Source organism: Perca flavescens, chromosome 18 (assembly GCF_004354835.1).
Source record: "Perca flavescens isolate YP-PL-M2 chromosome 18, PFLA_1.0, whole genome shotgun sequence".
Lineage (NCBI taxonomy): Eukaryota > Metazoa > Chordata > Actinopteri > Perciformes > Percidae > Perca > Perca flavescens.
This window is the reverse complement of record NC_041348.1, coordinates 29,169,957-29,191,238: the sequence shown is the minus strand read 5'-3', so window position 1 is coordinate 29,191,238 and position 21,282 is coordinate 29,169,957. Positions and strand designations below refer to the sequence as shown.

At 41.1% G+C, this 21,282-nt stretch overlaps 1 protein-coding gene across 1 annotated transcript in view; it reads right to left on the bottom strand.

The window, feature by feature from the left end:
• LOC114572876 (cnksr family member 3) overlaps positions 1–21,282 on the bottom strand; it is a 74,327-nt gene that overhangs the window by 14,742 nt on the left and 38,303 nt on the right. Inside the window, exons 5-13 of the mRNA XM_028604657.1 lie at positions 18,683–18,724; positions 14,004–14,123; positions 13,599–13,658; positions 13,415–13,483; positions 13,040–13,186; positions 9,889–10,019; positions 7,931–8,115; positions 7,209–7,289; positions 4,661–4,958 (exon numbers count right to left, since the gene is read on the bottom strand). Of these exons, the coding sequence (XP_028460458.1) occupies positions 4,661–4,958; positions 7,209–7,289; positions 7,931–8,115; positions 9,889–10,019; positions 13,040–13,186; positions 13,415–13,483; positions 13,599–13,658; positions 14,004–14,123; positions 18,683–18,724 (1,133 nt within the window). The remainder of the gene's footprint in view (positions 1–4,660; positions 4,959–7,208; positions 7,290–7,930; positions 8,116–9,888; positions 10,020–13,039; positions 13,187–13,414; positions 13,484–13,598; positions 13,659–14,003; positions 14,124–18,682; positions 18,725–21,282) is intronic.

The window sequence follows — 21,282 nt, the reverse complement described above, 5'->3', positions numbered from 1 at the left end:
TGCGATAGCTATGCTCATCTCATCCGTGGAAGCCACCACGTTGTTTAGACTGAACAGTTGCTTCTCGTTGCGTCACACCTAAACCCGCCTCAAAACCATCTAACTGCGTGTCAATCACTGCTCATGCACGGACATTCATTCTCCCTTGTCGGGGGAGTGGCTTAGCAGAAAAGGGGGAGAGACTGAGAAGTTGTTGATGTTAAAATGTTTTGACTAAGTCCTGGATCTTCCCAATGCTACCTACAGCACCTTTAATATGGATCTTAAATGCAAGTGTACTTAAACACTCATCTCGCTTTGCCAGACCCTCCTCAAAAGCGCGCTGGAGGAGGGCCTGGCTAGTCCACACAGCATGCGGGGATGGGAGGAAAACGTGCTCTGGTTTATTGGCATTTCTTTAAACCAATCACAGTAGTCTTGGGCGGTTCTAGGCGCCAGAGAAAAGCCGCGGTGCCGCTGCGAAATAGGCTCAGAAGGAACTTGTGTACGTTTAAAAGTTGTTTTAGTCGTGCAACAGAAAACTGTCTGGATTTAATCCCGGAACTTCAAGGATATAGACGACTTAAACATTTCTGAAAAAAATCTCATCTGATCCGGCAACAACGGCAGAACCGGCAGCAGCGTTGCCGTTAATGCTTGGATCTGATTGGATGAGCTACTTGGTGGGATCGAGCCTTTCATTCACCATAAAAGAACTCATCTTAACCCAGTGAGTTTACCAGAGAGACGTGCAGTCACTCTGAGAGTCCTGGCATCACGTTATCGGCGAGCTCGTTCAGGCTTCCTGTTTCCGCTTTGTTGCGCGGCGCTGAAAAAACTAAAGCGCCGTGCACGACCTCGGCTCGCGCACTATAAATCGGGCGCGCCGGCAGGATATTGCGTCATTTTGCCGTCAGGATGGCGCGCGCCACCTTGGATGAGTCTAGTATAATTCACGTGCAACTAAGCTCGGAATTCAAAAAAGTAAAAACATTATGAACATTTTTGGGCGAGTATGTTAATCAGAGAACGCGGTTATAAATAAAACATGTTTCTGCAACGTGAACAAGATTGACTTACAGAAGGAATATTTGGTTCTTTAATAAATAGCGTACAGGTGAATCATCCAACCAAACGTCGGTCCGTAAACACTGGATTTCTCTCGTGTCTTATCAACATTATTGTAATTGATGGAAAGAAAACTTCAGAAAACTGAAATCTTTCAAAATAAATTGCACTTTATTTTTATATTTTTCAAAAGTTACAAATCATCACAGAGGCATCATACTGCAGAGTTCAGGAACAATTCAGATTTACAAATAAACATCTACATCGCTACGTTATGGTTCATAAGCAGTTAGTATCTTAGTCAAAGAGAACGAGACATTGTGACCGATAAGACCCAATCAGGTGGTGACCAACACGGGTCAGAAGTGTTTGTTGAAATGTCTCCGGTTTAGGGGCTCGGAAACGCCAGAGCAGGGGGAATGAGATGCCAGAGCAGTGGGAATGAGACGCCAGAGCAGTGGGAATGAGATGCCAGAGCAGTGGGAATGAGACACCAGAGCAGTGGGAATGAGATGCCAGAGCAGGGGGAATGAGATGCCAGAGCAGTGGGAAGGAGACGCCAGAGCAGTGGGAATGAGACGCCAGAGCAGGGGGAATGAGACGTGTAAACGTAGCAGAAGATATTTGTTTTAAAATCAAAACGTAGCGATGTAAATGTAGCCTTAGTGACTCTTACAAAAAACCTTAACATGAAAAAAACAGCATGTAGTATTTTGGCAAAATGACAAAAAGGAAAAGTCCAAAAATATAGAAATCCTAAACAATAAACGAGCTGCAACTCTGGCCGCAAGCCGTAATTACAGGATAATTGCAGGTTGGTTTCCCATGATTCTTCTCCGCCTTCATTAGGTGACCCGGCTGAAAGCAAGTGGAATGGGATCGTATCTATCTGAAGTTGGATAACATTAGCTAACAGCCACTAGGGGTGTAACGAGAACACGAATCCTGCGTTATCCATGATAAAAATTGAAAGCTCGTTTTGATCGATTTTCAATTTAGAATTAAAATCGTGGCTTTAGCAGAGTGTGAAGAATAAAGCAATGGTGTTTTATTGCTTATAAAATTGAACTTTTTAATTTTTTAAATCAAGTTTTCTTTATTTTAAAAGCTACATAGTCTCACTTTAAAATAAACAAGGTTATGAAACTAAAAATCTAAAAAGAAATGTTAGAGAAACAGTATTTGCACATTTCTATTGAGTAAAAAGAACATCCATCGCCTCTGTGATATTTACAGTTTCAATTACACTCTGATAATCTTTTGTACAAGCGTTGATTTTGCATAATGTTTAGTTAGCATAAAGGCACCTAACATGAACCACAAACCTCTTTTGTAAAGAAAAAGATCCGTGAGGAAACTTAAGGAGCTCCTCAGATTGTAAACCCCAGAGGATCCAGAACGGTTCCCTGAGGAACTCCGTCAGAACGTTTTGCATAATGAAATATGAAGAAATCTCAAACACACAGGAGTTCTTTAAAGGAGCCACTGACGTTTTGTTTTTAGAGTGCAGTAAGCCACACCTGAAATACTTAATATCAGTTAGTTTTACCTGAAATTGTAAGCAGCTTTCAGCAGAATCTGCAAGTCAAAAGGACAGCAGCAGCAGTTTTCAGAGTAAACTCAAGTGTAAGTTTGAAATTTAAACTGATAAATCAGTCCCTCCAGAAAAACGCGATTATGCGATTGCATAATTCAGCCATAAATCGCATAATTCAGCCATAAATCAGCCAAAGTCCGCATATTTATGCGGGGGCCGCATTTATTCAAATACGTCCCACTTTCGTCGCATAAATTGCAGATTTCCGCGCAAAATATGCAGGGCTTGCATGATTTCATAATCCCCGCATTTTCGTTGCAAAAAAGTTACATATATCTTAGCAGAAAGTTGAAAAATTTTGCGTTTACTTCACACAAGAGCAGCCAGTTTCCCCTGTTGCCATGGGAATGTTATGAAGTGACGTAATGTTTTTCTCTTTTTCATCACATCGCAAGTTCCCGCATTTTTTTAAGAAAACATGCTGCATAATCAAGGATTTTTGCCTCGCAACAATCACAAAAAAACTCTGCATTTTTCTGGAAGGACTGATAAATGTAAGGTCATATCTTTTAAAAAAAGGACAACATGTTGGAATTTAACATTTAAAAGTCACTCTTGAACCAAAAATATAAGCAAAATTTTAGAATAAAATGTGATAACATTTTCTCTTTGTAACTGAACTTTACCAAATGGTGCGGGGGTTCATCACTTCTTCAGTTTGTGTTCTTTTGTTAAAAAACAATTTAACAAATTTGTGAGTTAGTTTTTTAAATTTACGAGAACTGATAAAATGACTGCTTTCTTAAAATGTTTTGTCGTTAAAAAACCCTGTTGATGAACATTTTATTAATGTTATTCACCATGCTTCCTTTGACTGTTGAAGCATTTTGATAAAATAGCATTTAATTCGTTAAATTATTTCCTAAAAACAAATTTGTTATTCCAGCTGACACAAGACTTTTGTGAAGCGTCAGGAATATTAAGTAACAGCGTTGAGCTCTTTTTTACCTTCTCAGAAGCACAACTTTGCAGTGATAAAATAAAAACAATCTATTAAACATATATACAGATTTGAGAGACACTAGCGGCTCCTGACATTTAAAGAGAAAAGACTGGATGCAGCAGAGCTCTGATATTTAGAAATGCTTCACCATTTTTAAACGAGAAATCCACAAAAAGTTTGATTAATTGCTCTTTGAAATGTGGATTTGTCAGGTGAATTTTAAGGCCTTGAATCTCAAATATTTTGTATAGTTTAAATGTACTGATTCTAATTCTGCTTATTGATTCTTGTTGTATCAACTTGAACGATAAAAAGAAGCCTAAATCTGTTAAAAACAAAAACCAGCTTCATTCTCAGCAGATTCAGGCTGCCATAAATCGAAATTATGAGGTACTTTTTTGATAGGTTAAAAGGCCCCAAAACAAAAATCATTGATAAATATAATATTTTCTGTTTCCATGCATGAATTGAATGTTTCCACTTGTTTTTCCTTGAGTTTGACGTCCTGTATGGAAGCTCAGCAGGTCCAAACAGTGTTACAGAAAGTTTGTTTTCAGCATTCAAAAAGCGACATTGCAAAGTGTGTTCGTCAACCGATTCACAGTTTTTATATACACATAAGAAACTGGTTCAAATTCCGAACTGGTGTAGATAATGTAATACTTATTTAAAGCCACAGTGAATTACATAATTACTTTTGAGATGTCTCTATAGCTTGAATTGAATTTTCTAATTTTATATGAGTAAGTATATGAGTGTCAACATGGAGTCTCTAGTATGAAGTTCACATGGTGACAATAAACTGAATAAAAATGGTCCTGGTCAATGTAGAAACACAATCAACTGTTGCTCTGTGGCGTTTCTCCGCTCTGGCGTTGACTTTTTAGATCTTTGGTTGGTACAAGAAGTTGGTTTTCCATGAGCTGTTCGTATTTGACTAATTATTTGCTGAAGGTCTTGAACTAACCGACATTTAAAAACCTTTGTTTTCCCTGTAGGCATCCTGAGGAAGAGAAGAATGCATTTTATCCAATAAAACCTGGACGCTGAGACTCCGTCAGTGGCTGAGCAGCCTGAGACGAGCCAGCCAGCCTCCGAGCAGCGACGTCGAGGGTTTGGTTACAGCCGCGGGGGGAGAAACGGCAGCAGAGGGGGAGGTGGAGGCAGCAGCAGACTTCTTGGACACGGCTTCCTGGTAAGGGATGGTGGCGCTGTTGTGCAGGTTGGCGTTGATGAAGCACTGGCTGCCTCTGATGTGGTCCACGCCGCGGACGGACGGGTGTCCTCGGTACGGCAGAGGGAAACACGGCTCCTCCTCTGTGATGGTGCTGATACCCTCGTTGCTCAGATACCTGTGCAGGACGTCCTGCCCTGTTCAGGAGAGCAGACGGGAACAATGAGTGAACATGGACTACGCAAGTATGCAACAATTATTACATAACTGTCGAACTGTTTTTACATAATTTTTACAAAAGCGCAAGACTGGCAATTGTTGATTTTGTTTAGATATGCCAAATAGTAATTGTATAAGTGATTTTTGGTCAGACTATACATTTTTATTATTATTTTGATTGTAGATTATTATACAGTACAGGCCAAAAGTTTGGACACACCTTCTCATTCAATGCGTTTCCTTTTTATTTTCATGACTATTTACATTGTAGATTCTCACTGAAGACATCAAAACTATGAATGAACACATATGGAATTGAGAGAACACCAAGGGTTTGCAGAGTTATCAAAAAAAGCAAAGGGTGGCTACTTTGGGGAATCTAAAATATAAGACATGTTTTCAGTTATTTCACACTTTTTTGTTAAGTACATAATTCCATATGTGTTCATTCATAGTTTTGATGCCTTCAGTGAGAATGAAAATAAAGAAACACATTGAATGAGAAGGTGTGTCCAAACTTTTGGCCTGTACTGTATAAAAATGTGTTGATATCCTTACAGCTTGAGAGTTGTATTCTGCATTTTATTATTTATAAGTTATTTGTTTTAAATGTTTGTTTTGTTACTCGCGTGTTTATAATCATGTCAATGTCCAGCACTTTGGTCAACCTGGTTATTGTAAATGTGCATTACAAATAAAGTTGGATTGGATATCCAAGTCTTTCATAATGTTTTCTTTTGGCCATGCATCTCTACCGCGTTCCTGTAAACTGTTGGCTGGTTAGTTTGTGTACAACAGCCATAGCAACGTTTTACAAAAGTCATCGACTGTAGCATTAAAGACGAAGTCCCGTATAAATGACTCAATATGACAGCTGCCAGCCGTTGAGTTAAATCTCTTTTTAAGCGTCAGTGGAAAACAGTCCAAACCCCTAATGTGTCTTTGTTTAACTGCACTGACTTCCATTAACAGCCTGCTATCTTGGACAAACTGCCAAACACACACAGACACACACACAGACACACAGACACACACACACTAGTTTGTGAGGTGGAGTACAGCTGCAGCTCTCGGGATTAATAATTAACGAGGTAAAAATTCTAAGCACGCAGGCCGTCCTGCTGTGGTTTGTACTCGGCTGTTAACGAGCCAGACAGGCGGCCATTACTGATAACGGTGATAGAGATTACAGGCGCTCGGCTGTTCGTCTAGTTCAGCCGGACACCCGGAGCTCAGATTTACTTCCCCCGAGAAAATCTAGCCTATATATCGACGACATTTAATTTCTGGGAATGTTCAGGTCCCGCTGGAAATTCTGCCGGCTGTCCCTCATTTTCGGCCGGATGTCCTGTTACCTTCCTCTTCCTTTGTGTTGGGGTTCTAACCTCCGGTGGATTTGTGAGGACTATGGTTAACTGCTCCTCAGATCTCTGCAGGGTAAATCCAGACAGCTAGCTAGACTATCTGTCCAATCTGAGTTTTCTGTTGCACCACTAAATCAACTTTTAAACGTACACATGTTCCACCAGAACAAGTTCCTTCACAAGACTATTTTGCAGATGCACTGTGGCGCTGTCCAGTGAATAGCACCGCCCAAGACAATTGTGATTGGTTTAAAGAAATGTCGATAAACCAGAGCACGTTTTTCTCCCATCTCGGAATGCTGTGTGGACTAGCCAGTCTGGCAATGCGAGACTACATTAAACTGAATATCTTGAAAAGAACAAGACATATAAAGATCACCTCGGATGGACATTCCTCACAATTGTTTTGACATTTCATAGACCAAGCAATTAATCAAGAAAAAAATCGGCAGATTAATCAACGTTGACAATAATGGTTGGCTGCAGCCCTAGTCAGAACCCCAGCAGAAGGATGTTTGAGCCTCACTGACCTTCTGCACGGTGGAGGTGAGCTCCAGACACAGCTAGCTAGACTATATGTCCAATCGGAGTTTTAAACAACTTTTGAACAACTTTTGAACGTACACATGTTCCACCAAAACAAGTTCCTTCCTGAGATTATTTAGCAGAGGCACCGTGGCTCCGTCTGGAGCTTAGCTCCACCCAAGACGATTGTGATTGGTTTAAAGAAACGCCAATAAACCCGGAGCACATTTTCCCTCCCATCCCGGAATGCTGTGTGGACTGGCCAGACCTTCCTCCGCGGCGCTGTGGAGGAGGGTCTGGCAATGCGAGACTAGGTTCAGCCAGACAGCTGGAGCTCACCTTTCCTTCCCCGAGCCCCGGGCCTGGAGGACGGGTCCCCTGAAAACGACTCCACCGGCATGGAGACGGGTCGAGGTTTACCTGCAAACCGTCCAGACACAACAACAATTAGAATATGCATGTAGATAAATGCTATTAAATCTTCTGTTTGTGTGATTCTTTTTGTGACTCCTTTATTATTTATTTTTTAACTTGACTGGGACAGTGCATATTAATACACATTTCTGTAAATATGCCAGAATTAGCCAAAAGGCTAGTTTTTATCTGCTGTCCCTGGCCAGATGCTGCTATAAGCTCTCTAAAAATCTATGACTGATAACGCATCCCAGCATGAGCACAACATAAAAAAACACAAATACAAATATAAATACATGTGCACCAGACACAACCACATTACATTCTTTTCTTGTATTCAACAACTAAAACCATATTTCATTACAGTTTAAAAAACAAAAACATAAATCTACACCTATATCGAAAACACATATATCAGTTGGATCAGTGTTGACATCTTTGGGCGTTGACTAGCCATTTGTTATTGCATTAAACTTAAATTAAGTATCTTAATTTGAACAAGTAATCTGCAGAAGCAGGAACTGACAAAGTTTAATATTTCTCATCTGTCAACTGCAGGCATTTTTTATTTAAATTTGATTATTTCACTGCTAGAATTCAAAGAAACACTTGTCCTCATAGGTATAAAAGTGTGTGTGTGCACTCACAGCGTGTAGACGAGCGCTGTCGAAGGCACACAGCGATTGGTTGGTTGTGTTCGGGCGGGGGGGACCTGACGGACGTCCATTTGTCGTCGGCGATGGCGGAGCGCCGCCGCACGTCTGCGTCCAGACTCGAGTTCGGAGACTTGGGCCTCATTTTCACACCTGGAGACACGTTCACGTTCCCGTCTCTTCGGAGAGGAACCGGACAGGAGGAGAAGGATTAAAATGTATTCGCCTTCCCCCTAAAAGCAATCCTTGGTTCCACTTAGGGCTGAACGATTTTGGGAAACAAATCTAATTGCGATTACGATTCGATGTGCGGTTTGTTCTTAAAAGTTCAGCCAAGGTTCAATACTCCCTGTGTAACAGATAACACATGTCAGGGAGCATTATAACATGAGACACCATCAAAACTGCTCTATGTTATTATGCAGGGATGAGAACATACAGTAGATATGAACTCCCAACAATAAGTGTTTTTCTTTTAATAAGCGTCGAACATTGAACAGTCAAACACAGAACATTTATCACAAAAGCTAAAGTTATAATAATAAAAATAATTCCAATAAAATAATATCAGTACTTTGCTGTGACCTGAAATGTCTGACACGCCTCAAAATCAATAGCAGCATCTACATATTGCACCTTCTACCATCATGTAGATGTATGTATGTCATCTATAAAGTAATACAAAATAAATACAAACAAACAATCTGTGATAGGTAACATTATTCCAGCATTTGAACAGTAAATATAATAATTAGAGATGCACCGATAGACCGGCTGGTGACCGGAAATAGGCGGTAATAGCTCGGCCAATGCCGATTTCATGCCGGTCAACGCTGAAATTAACTGACAACATAAGTTATACGAGTTACAGTTCTCAAGGACGCACGCACACACATGGACGCGACAGCACAGCCTCTTTCTCCTTTCTCTTAACTTTTCCGTCTGACGGTGTGAAGCGCATTTCGGCGCTATTCTCCCACATGTAGGGAACCTCGTGGATTAACCTGCAACATGTCAGCTGTTTGGAAATACTTCAGCGTGTGTGTGCAGAAGATAACAAGTTTGCAATATGCAACACCTGCAAGGAGAAAGTAGGACGTGGAGGGACCACACCAAAAACCAAAAATCACATTTGTTTAGTGTGATATTGGATGTGAAAAGAAGGAAATGGTTCTAATGTTGCACTTTAGATGTGTGTGAATGTCCCACACCAGGAGTTATTTATATAGTTCCATATTATAGTGATCCATTATCTGGTCTATGTTCTGTGCAAAATGTTCTATTAAAGAAAAGATAGAAAATAAATATTTGTGTGGGCTGTAAAGTGGTTAGAAAATATGAAATCGGAATCGGCTAAAATCATTATTGGCTGGCCTAACTCAAAGAAAATCGGAATTGGCCTAGAAAGTTGTAATCGGTGCATCTCTAATAATAATAAAAAGAATGTTGAACCAAATGTTACAGCAAACACTCAACTAAACATTTGTAGGGCTGCCACCTCTTAGTCGATTAGTCGACTAATCGGTCGTTTTGGTCTTAGTCGACTAAGATTTCTTTAGTCGATTAGTCATTTTTTTATGCTTATTCATGCTTAATTACTCATTTCCAAGAAACTTCTGAGCACATTTATGGTAAACACAAGATTTAAAGTGGTGCTTTTGCAGGATTAATTGTGGAGAAACTCAGTTTTACAGATTTTACAGATATTGTGCTTTTCTAGTCTTAACCACCTCTCAAAGCGCACAGCTCTGTCAATTAAATCTACTAATCGATTAGTCGACAAAATCGTATAAGTGTTAGTCGACTAAGAATTTCTTTAGTCGAGGAATCACGGTCTTGACGATCAGCTGATCGCATTCGATCGCGATTAATCGTTCAGCCCTAGTTCCACTTTATAACCGCGACTGTGATGCTGTTAATCAGCGAGCTGCAGAGTCCGAGTGGTAACTCACAGCGGTGCGTACGGGGCCGCCGGGGGTGGAGGGACGTACAGATCCAACGTGGCCGTCGTCCCTCTCTTCCCAGGAGCGTCGGATGTTTCTGGCTGTTGGGACCTGTAGAGACCCGGAGCTCCCTGAGAGGTCTGGACAAAAAGACAAAAAAAACAAATCAATATTGGTTTTATAATTATGGATAACAAAAAAAAAAAGCATTTGTTGCTACACATGTCCCTGCTGTAACCATTTCAAATCAGTGTTTCTGTGGTCTGGTGAGCTTTTAACAATGTTTCTGTCACACACACACACACAGCGTTGGACGTAATGACTCCTTTTAATGGTGTTTGTCGTAAAACAACAGTAAGACGTTCCAGCTCTGGGGGAGAAACAGCAGACAAAGCTCTTTTGTTTCCTTCCTGGCCCTCCGACGCTTCTGTACTTCTATAAACACAGGAACTTCACTCAGCTCCTTTTCTGCTTCGTCTGAGGTGCAAAAACACGTCTGAAGGAAAACTTTAAAGATGCAGCGAGAAACGTGTTCTTCTGCTGATTAAAGAGCTATTCTCATCACCATGGACACACACACACACACACACACACACACACACACACACACACACACACACACACACACACACACACACACACACACACACACACACACACACACACACACACACACACACACACACTTATTTTGACTCAATCCCACAAACCTTTCCCCTGCACCAAATACTCACTATAGAGCACCAAATGTGGATTAATCCGCCGCTAAAAATAGTCCCCAACAATTCAATTCAATTTTATTTATAGTATCAAATCACAACAAGAGTTATCTCAGGACACTTTACAGATACAGTAGGTCTAGACCACACTCTATAATTTACAACACACTCTATAACAAATGCTCTCAAGAATTTTTATTTTTTTATTTTTTTAAATGAAACTATCGCACATCCAAAAATTCTTCTGTGCAGGTGCGTTATAAATATAATTAACTTGGAACAAAGGAAAAAATCCCGCACCCTGCTCTTGCTATAGCACCACCGTTTATTTACAGAAAAGTAACGTTTCTGTCGCTCTGGACCTTCATCAAGAAGGTCCAAAAAGTAAACTCTTGAAATTTAAAGTGCCCATATTATGAAATAAATCACTTTTTCTGGGATTTGGGGTGCTATTTTGTGTCTCTGGTGCTTCCACACGCATACAAACTTGGTAAAGAAAACATCCATGGTGTTTTGAGTGAGATACGGTTTCTGACTGTGTCCTGCCTTCAGTCTCCGGGTGAGCTGCTCAAAATCGGCAGGGCTTTCTACGTCATCGGCCGAAACATTTGGCGTGTGCTAACGACTTTAGCTAATACCACATCAGCTAGCTGTTTCTCCAACTTCAGCCTGTACAAGGCAGGATTAGCCGGAGACTTCTTCTAAATGAGGGCGCACTTCCAACTTTGCGTGGAATACCTGCAGAACAGGGACATGGAAGTAGTTCTATACAATTTCTTTTGTAGATTAGGGTGAACTGGTGTGTGTTGTAGCGGTGTTTTGCCATTGAGAACGAGGTGGCTAACCGCTAGCAGCGCTAGCTTCTAGCTAGTAGTCCTTACCTAGCTACTGAGCATGTGCGACTCCCAACAAAGATGTAACAGAAGTGAGATGTCTCACTCTGTAGCTAAAACAGAAAGCTCAACACACAGGGTGAAAAGAGGAGCTGCAGCAATGTGCAGTACAACATACTGTCAATATGGTGTTTATTGAAAATTTGAAAAACCTCAAAATACAATTCTGAACCTGAAAATGAGCATAATATGGGCACTTTAATTTAAAAATAGTCAAAATAACTATTAGGATAATGTACTTTCCATTAAAAGGTGATGACCGGGGCAGAGGAGGCCGTAAGCGTTGATTCAAGAAGACCTCTGACCCGGACGGGTAAAGACAAACGGACTTCAGATCTGTTTTGATAACTGAGATTAGAGACTGAAGAGTGCTGTCGGAGGGGGGGCATTTAAGACGCCTATCTTCCCTAAACACACACATCCTGGACACCTATCAACACAAGCCCTGACGGCCGTTTGATTGAATTCAGAACTGTCGCATTGTGGAGTAACGAATGAGTCACCTTCCAAAGAAGTCAGACATCAACGCAGCCTGATGTTTGGAGTTTTTCCTATTTTGTTTTCCAGGAAAAGGGAAGAAGGGATGCATTGTTCCCACACACCTCAGCGAGCAGCAGACTGGGTGGCTGCTGTGTTTACTGGTTGCTCACAAACAGAAACTAAAAGCTACGATGACAGAAGGAGAATGGACCAGAGGGGCGCTTTATTTATTTACCCGGAGGGGGGGGGTGCTTTCATACAGCCAACCACAGCCAACAGCTGCTGAGGTTTACTGCCTGGCTCATTGGCAGTTCGAGAATTCAAAATCATTATTTTTAATCCCTTTTTCTCTTCCTTTACTACTACTACAGTGCACATACAACCCCTCACAGACAAGTTCTTATTTTTTATTCCCTCAGTTTGAAACTCTTGGAGGAGATATTTAAAGCTAAACATCACACACACATATTAGTAAGTAGTAAGAAAGAAAGAAAGAAAGTATTTAGAAAGTATGTATGTAAGCAAGCAAGCAAGCAAGTAAATAAGCAACCAAGCAAAAAAGTAGGTAAGCAAACAAGTACGTACGTTAGAAAAGAAAGAAAGAAAGAAAGCATTTAGAAAGTGTGTAAGCAAGCAAGCAAACAAGTCAGTAACTAAGTTAGTAAGAAAGAAAAGAAAGAAAGTAAGAAAAAGAATTTAGAAAGTAGGTAAGAAAGCAAGTAAGTAAGTAAGAATAACAGGTTGCCTCTGCCTCTGTGTGGTGCATTCAAATGCCGCTGAGAAGTTTGAAAAATAAAACCCAAAAAAAAAAAAAAAAAAAAAAAAAAACTAATTAATAAGCACGTGTGAAACTTGTAGCTCCGTTAAATAGAAACACTCCCGCTGAACACGTTTTTTAAAGTTTTTGGGGGGTTTCCTACAGCATTTAACAGCTCCACAACCACAGAACAACCTCCTGCTGTTAGCACTCCTATTAAAGAATGATAATCAAAAAGAAAGGAAGTCAGAAAAAGAAGAAATAAACAGAAAAGAAGTGCGCTGGATGTCCGTGTCTTCACAGCAGCTGACCTGTATGAGCGGAGGCCTCCAGCGAAGGTTTTTCAGCGGCGCGGGAGCAAAGCCACTCGTTCCCGACGGCCTCTTCTTCACCACCAGGACGATGCCGCCAGACTCCGCCCTCAGCTTCTCCACCAGGTGCTTCAACTGCCAGCCCACCTGGACCAATCACAGAGCACGGGCAACGTTCAAATCTCTTTATCTTTTACAGGACAGCTGAAGACATGAAAGGGGAGAGAGAGGGAGGGGGGAATGACATGCAGCAAAGGGCCGCAGGTCGGAGTCGAACCCAGGCCTGCTCTACCGACTGAGCTATCTGGGCGCCCATATTGATCTTCTTATCGGACACTCAGCAAGAAATGCAAATAGGCCGGACTTTTGACTCACCACGGTCTGTTTGTTGACCTGAACCACTTCATCTCCAGCATGAATCCTCTGAGTTTTATCTGCAGGAGACTGGAGGGCAGAATCACAGAGTCTGGCTGTTAGAAAGAAAACTGAAGGGACTATTAAATGTCTTTCCTTGTCCGGAAAACGAACACAACAGTTGTGATAAAAGAACCACACTCACATTCTCCGTTGTGCCTGTGATGACGTGAAGCCCGTCGTAGGTGGATTTGATGTAAATACCCTGAAAGATTAAACACATTTAAAAGAGAACGTTTACATGAATCTTCTGTATAAATAACTTCATGTGGGTTTCTGTTAATTCCTCGCTGCAGTTGTGGGGTTTTTCTACATGTGTTTCTGTTTCGGACTCGGTGCAGTTTGTGGTTCATGGTGCAGCACTAAAATACCCGTTAGTGTTTCTCGAGGGGAAGTGGGGTTTAAATTGTGGATTTTTTTTTTCTTTTTACAGCCGTCCGGCACGTATCCGACAGTGACGTCCCGCTGATGTGTCTGAATGTAAACGATGAGGTCTGTGCGTTGTTTTTTTTTTTGCTTTATGCGGTTCCATCTTATTTTCTGAGCTCACCAGTCCCTCGCCAGGCTTGATGTTGGTGATGTGCACCTCCTCCAGACAGGACATCCCGCTCTCTGAGGGGTCCGAGGCCGCCTGGGCCGTCTTCTCGCAGACGGAGTTCAGAGCTCGGGACTGAAAATTAAACAACAACAACAACTCAAGGTCAGTGGCAGTTTTATTCCGCGTATATCTCAGACCTCCTGGTACCGTACACACCGGTATGTACTTTGAGATCTTTTGTTTGTTCCAGAGACCCAGGTGAAATATATTAGGTCAGCAGAGTCAGTGATCTCTTTTAAGTCCCTTCTTAAAACATACTTTTATCTGATTATTATTTTTTGGGCATTTTAGGCCTTTATTTGATATGATAGCTGAAGTCTGGAAAGGGGAGACAGAGGGGAAATGACATGCAGCAAAGTGCCGCAGGTTGGAATCGAACCCGCGGCCGCTGCGTCGAGGACTGAGCCTTTGTACATGGGGCGAACGCTCAACCAGGTGAGCTACCCAGGCGCCCCTAGCCTTGCCTGATTTTATTTGAGCTTGAACCTCCTTGAACTGTCTTTTATTCTTTTAAAATTGTTCTTTTCTTTCCTTACCTAAAACTAGACTTCTGCACCTCCTCCGTAACGGGAGACTTTGGCCAATCACAGGTCATTTCAGAGAGGGAGCGTTCCTATCGGCTGTTCTGCGACTGAGAGGGGAGATGGAGAGCTGCAGGAAGAGGTCTTAACTCTAACCCCACAGTCACACTAGCTACAAGAGACAGAGACAAAGCGACAGGCTGCCATTCATTTTCGAGTCGAAGAAAATAATTCAAGATGGCAAAAAACGCTTCAGGACATCGTATTTCTGTATATATCTGATAGGTTTGGCATTTTATCTCATATATTTTGTCACTTTTATCGAGAAATAAATACTTTTAAATCCAAAAACATCTTGTGACTTAACAATACCTCTGAAGTAACTTTTAAGACGTACTTGAAGGTAGCACCGGAGAATTTCTGTTTACTGTAGGGTGATTCTGCCGTTTGCATTTTGCTTTCCTACCCACTGCAGCTTTAATTAATCAGTTGATTAACAGAATATCATTATCATATCATTAATTATTTATTTTGATAGCTGATTATTCATTTACGTAATTTTTTTCAAGCAAAAATATGATGATGGTTCCAGGTTCTCAAAGTTGAAAATTTGCTACTTTTCTTGGTGTGCTGTGAAGCAAATCAAACAATTTGAAGACTGATGGGCCTTTTTCACACCGATCTCTGCAGACTAATCAGTGATGAAAATAATTAGTTGCAGCCGTATGTAACAAATGTGACGTGTGGCAATAAAACTCAGACTCCACAATTCTCATGATGACACGGTGGGATCAATTACGTCCATTCTTAGGATAAAAACACATCATTATGTTGCACATCTCGCTCGTTCGTTTGGCTTCTAAATGTACTCTTTACACTTATTTGTACACTACATTTTACAACCTCAGGGAGGCATCGAACACCTAAAGAGAGAAAGTCACTGGCAACACGGTGGCCTTATGCCAGTTAAAGCTAAAATGCTGAATCACTACCTGCTGTGGCACTAAAGCTGTCTGTCCCTGACCTCTGCCCTCTCGGTGGAAAAGAAAAGGATAAAAATAGACCGAGAAGCATCACATAGATGTTCAGTAACTGTTGGCAAGAGACAAGACGATTCTTCCCGGAGCCTGAGGCCTGAACAGCCTGAACACAGACAGACGCATATTACCAAATACAAGGAAAATACGAGTAAAGCAGAAAAACATGCTCCCCAGGAGAGTCACTGCCTCGTAACAACGCATTACGTAATAAAAACGTCAAAATGCAATACATTTATACTTCATTATATAATAACACCCGCATTATGTAACAATCATTTTGCAAGAACATCCCTGAACTGCTCAGGCACATGCATTCATTCTCCCTTGTGGGGGGAGGAGCTTAGGAGACCGTTTTGGTCTTTAGCAGAAAGGGGAGAGGGACTGAGAAGTTGTTGATGTTAACATTTGTTAACAAGTCCTGGATATTCACAATCCTACCTACAGCACCTTTAATGCTCCATATTACATTTTCGTAAGTAATAATTTATTATAAAATGCGCAGAAAATAATTACATATTGGGTTCATGTTTTAATTACCAGATGCGGCAGATTCATACATAATGCGGGTGTTATTACGTAGTGATGTGAATATTTATTACATAATGCGTTGCTACATACCTTCCTATTCTTTTGATTTGCAAACGTTTGGGATTTTTTATTGTTTTTTTATGAATGACATTCTTTTCTCCGGGGTCTACAGTCTAATTACCGAACACTTCTTTACACGACTGTATACACACAAAACTGCGAGGCTTTCACAGCGTTACAGCACACCGTGTGTGGGAGTTTGTTTTGTTCTCAGGGCACCTGCTACTTTATCTATCTCTCCAGTGTTTCCCTCCTCGTCCCCTGGACAAACAAACTGACCCAAAACCTTTCACAGAGTAACAGACAAAAGTACTTTGTTTAGCTTAAGAAGGTGGAGAATTTTCTCAACACATAGAGGAACATTTCATCCTTCAGTTCATCACAAACATTCAACATCGACACATCTGGAGATACAGTTTTCCCTGGACAGGAACAATATTAAAAGTTGGATTTTAATAATTGTCTACCAACATCACACAACATATTAAAGCACCTCTCACTGTTCACAGGGCCAAAAGCAGCAAAGGATATTCATTTTTTTTTACTCGTACCGCACAAGAATATATCTTCAAGTGTGCATGGATGGATTACTTAACAGACCTATTCTCCTGATCCTGATTAGAGTCCAATCCCCTTTTTATGATGGTGTCGTTGCGTATAGTTCTCATTGTGGACCGAAAGGTGGACCCACAAAAAAGCATTTTGCGTTCACCTTGTCAGTTCATTTGAAAGAGGACTTTAGCCTTGATGGGGCCTCAGTAGGCCTGTAACAATTATTACATAATTGTCAATTGTTTTGGGACATAATTGCTGTTTCTTCGTTTAACCGTAATAAATTGCTAACATTAGTTAAAGTGATGGTTCGGAGTAATGTCACCCTAGGGTCCTTTGCACCATGACCTCGAGCCAAACACCCCCCCAGAAGCTTTTTTCGCTTGGGTCTAACATTGAGAGAGTTAGCGTAGAGTAGCGTTAGCCGCTGAATAGCTTAGCCAGGGGCTAATGGACCCACGTTTGTATCTGGTAAATGACCCCACTAATAATGCCCGAAATGATACCAAAGGTCTACAGAAGTACATATAGGTTATGTACTCATAAAACGATGGATTGGAAAGTTTGTAAGTTCACCAGAAGTTTATGAACACTTGCCTGCTGGCTTCTGCTCGCTGTTGCTGTTGCTGTTAGTAAGACCAGTGCTTAGGGCCGTCTACAAATTACAACACCGAAAAGAGATACAACAAAAATATTTTGTAATTTAATTTTTTATTTTTTTTTTTAAGTAAGTGCTGTAGTATAACTAGCAGGAGACAAGTAATAACTGAGATAAGTTTGGAGACATTACCTTATTTAATCATTAAATTAATAAATATTTTTGTTGTATCTCTTTTCGGTGTAGTAATTTGTAGACGGCCCTAAGCACTCGTCTAACTGCAGGTAGCAGCAACAACAACAGCAGAGAGCAGAAGCCAGCAGGCAAGTGTTCATAAACTTCTGGTGTACTTACAAACTTTCCAATCCATCGTTTTATGAGTACATAACCTATTTGTACTAGTGTAGAAGTTTGGTATCATTTCGGGCATTATTAGTTGGGTCATTTACGAGATACAAACATGGGTCCATTAGCCCCTGCGCTAATAAGCTATTCAGCTGATAACGCTGCTACGCTAACTCTCTCAATGTTAGACCCAGGTGAAAAAAGCTTCTGGGGGGATGTTTGGCTCAAGGTCATGGTGCAAAGGACCCTAGGGTGAAATCAAACCATCACTTTAAGATCCTAAGGCGCATGACTGCTGATGGTCATTGTTAATTTTGTTTAGATACGCCAAATTGTAATAATATAAGCAGGGGTCAACGCTAACGTTTTTTTTTCTGCTTGTCCCGATGGGCAAGTAAAAAAAAACAACAACTGAAAATCTACTTGCCTGACGTCAATTTGAACTTAAACCATCAATCCCATCAAATAGTCAAAAAAGTAAACAAAAATGTTTGGACATTTTTGTTTACTTTTTTGACTAGTAAAATAAATTTTGAAAAATCGTCAAAAGCATCAACATTCAATACTTAGAGTACACAGACATTAAATGTAGATTTATGCAACTAAAGTAAAAGTTGAGATCTTATCAGAGGAGAGTCAGGAGTCACAGGGTCACATAAGAAGGTGGCGAGGAGGGAAAGTTATTTAACGTCAGCTGATTCAGTAGTCTGGGAACAACAGGGCCAAGGCGACCAACAGGAAGTGTTATCTAAGACAGGAAGTGGATCCTGAGCTGAATAAACAAACCTGCAGATTCTCACACACACACACACACACACACACACACTGAACCCCACCGGACGCTCAGAACAAGACAGGAAAAGGAAACGCGTGTTCACTGACTGTGTGTGTGTGTGTGTGTGTGTGTGTGTGTCTCTGTGTGTGTGTGTTTCCGATCAGCATTTCTAAAAATCCAAACCAGAAGAAAAAAGGAGAAGCGGTACTCACCACTTCCAGAATCTTCTCCTCGATCTCATAAACAGTGCAGTCCTGCAATTAAAGAGAGACACACTGAGTGACGCTGGAAAAAACTCACACTTAAAGAGATCCTAAACCGAAATCTGCATTTACATCAAGATAAGTGACAGATTCTGCATATGAAATAAGGAGACTCCTATTTCAAGCCACTGGTTTCAGTTCAGATATACACAAGGAATAAAATGTTCTTGGAAAACAGGCGTCTTTGTATCGTTATTTCATTTTTATTTATTTTTTATCTGTTGTTTTTTTTTTAATTGCTTTTTTAGCATGTATTGTCTTATTGTTGTAATTTTTAGTCTTGCTTATTTTTTTTTTATTGTTTTGAATTTTTTCTTTTCATCTGTGTTTTGATTATTTGGTTCTGTGCAGCACTTTGGGCTGCATGCTTACATGAAACGTGCTTTATAAATAAAGTTGATTTGAATTTGTAGTTATACAGTATGATGTGATGGATTTCCAGATCTTTCCTCTGACTTTGTGCTTTTATTTTGAAGAGGGATTGGATAAGACACAGATAGAGATGATAAGAAAGTCACAAGACTCTTTACTGGTTTCCTCATTTCAAAGAAAAGCTGCCTCAGACTTTTCAAACTAACAGAAGTTTAGATCGGAGTCAACATAAAGTCAAATAAGAAAGTGCGGTTATTGACAGAAGTGTACCTGAACAAAATATCTGACTTTAAAAAACAATACATAACATAATTTAAAATGTATAAAAGGAACACGCTGACTTATTGGGACTTTGTCTTATTCCCCGTATCCCCCAGAGTTAGATAAGTCCATACATACCCTTCTCATCTCCGTGTGTGTCATAACTCTATCAGAGGCATCTACCGTTGGCTAGATGGAGCCGGTTACCTCCAGGATCTGTGCTAAGCTAGGCTAGTAGGAGCCGGTTACCTCCAGGATCTGTGCTAAGCTAGGCTAGTAGGAGCCGGTTACCTCCAGGATCTGTGCTAAGCTAGGCTAGTAGGAGCCGGTTACCTCCAGGATCTGTGCTAAGCTAGGCTAGATAGAGCCGGTTACCTCCAGGATCCGTGCTAAGCTAGGCTAGTAGGAGCCGGTTACCTCCAGGATCTGTGCTAAGCTAGGCTAGTAGGAGCCGGTTACCTCCAGGATCTGTGCTAAGCTAGGCTAGATGGAGCCGGTTACCTCCAGGATCTGTGCTAAGCTAGGCTAGTAGGAGCCGGTTAACTCCAGGATCTGTGCTAAGCTAGGCTAGATGGAGCCGGTTACCTCCAGGATCTGTGCTAAGCTAGGCTAGTAGGAGCCGGTTACCTCCAGGATCTGTGCTAAGCTAGGCAAGTAGGAGCCGGTTACCTCCAGGATCTGTGCTAAGCTGGGCTAGCGGTGTGGGCATCAGACAGAGTTAAGACACACGCAGAGATGAGAAGGGTATGTATGGACTTATCTATGTCTCAATAAGTCGGTGTGTTCCTTTAACAACATGGTCCTTTCTCAAAGACTCTTTTTACCATTTGGATAAAATATTATTCCATCTCCAACCGTTTGTCGTTTCCCAAGTTGCGACTCTCAAAAAAAGATGGAAGGCAGATGTCACACATGTTCTGGCTTGATGTGGGATATATATTTTTGAAAAAGCTCCCTTCAGAGCTGCAGGAGACATCATTCAACTGTTTTCACAAACTCCTCGTGACAAGTAAACTGAGGAGAGGCCCCGCAGTTGTTGAAAAATCCAGATGGTTCTAAATATGCCTTCAAAATGTACGTAGACAATGTTGGGTTACTTGAAAGACAGAGACATATCTTTGATGCTGTGTCAATCAAATAACGGAGACATGAGAGGCACAAACTGGGTGACGGTTTGAAGATTGTACTCAATATGAAACTTTGTATATTCTGTAGCTTTAGTGAAAAACAAGGAACATGTAGAATAGAAACAGGGACTGGAAACAACAGATATTTTAAGGGGTAAAAGGAATACTCGGAACATTAAAGTCAGACAGTATTGAGAGATGCATCGTTAGTTTCTGTCTTTTTATGGGATTTGCTGATAATGAGACAAATATTATAGTGCTCATATTATGCTTTTTGGCTTCTTCCCCTTTCCTCTATTGTCTTATATATCTTTTTTGTGCACGTTATAACAAAGTGAAAAAGCCCAAAGTCCCCCCCCAAAGAGACTTACCATCTCCAACAGAAAACACTGTTCACCAACTGCTCCAAACAGCTCTACTGTAGTCCAGCCTTTACTTCAGAGACCAACGTGGTCACTTTGTAACACATGTTATAATGCTCACCTAGCTGCTAGCATGGCACACCCTCATACTCTGCTTCTGACTGGCTAGTAGTCCTTACCTAGGTACTGTCAGGGCACACCCTCATACTCTGCTTCTGACTGGCTAGTAGTCCTTACCTAGGTACTGTCAGGGTACACCCTCATACTCTGCTTCTGACTGGCTAGTAGTCCTTACCTAGTTACTGTCAGGGTACACCATCATACTCTGCTGCTGACTGGCTAGTAGTCCTTACCTAGGTACTGTCAGGGTACACCCTCATACTCTGCTGCTGACTGGCTAGTAGTCCTTACCTAGGTACTGTCAGGG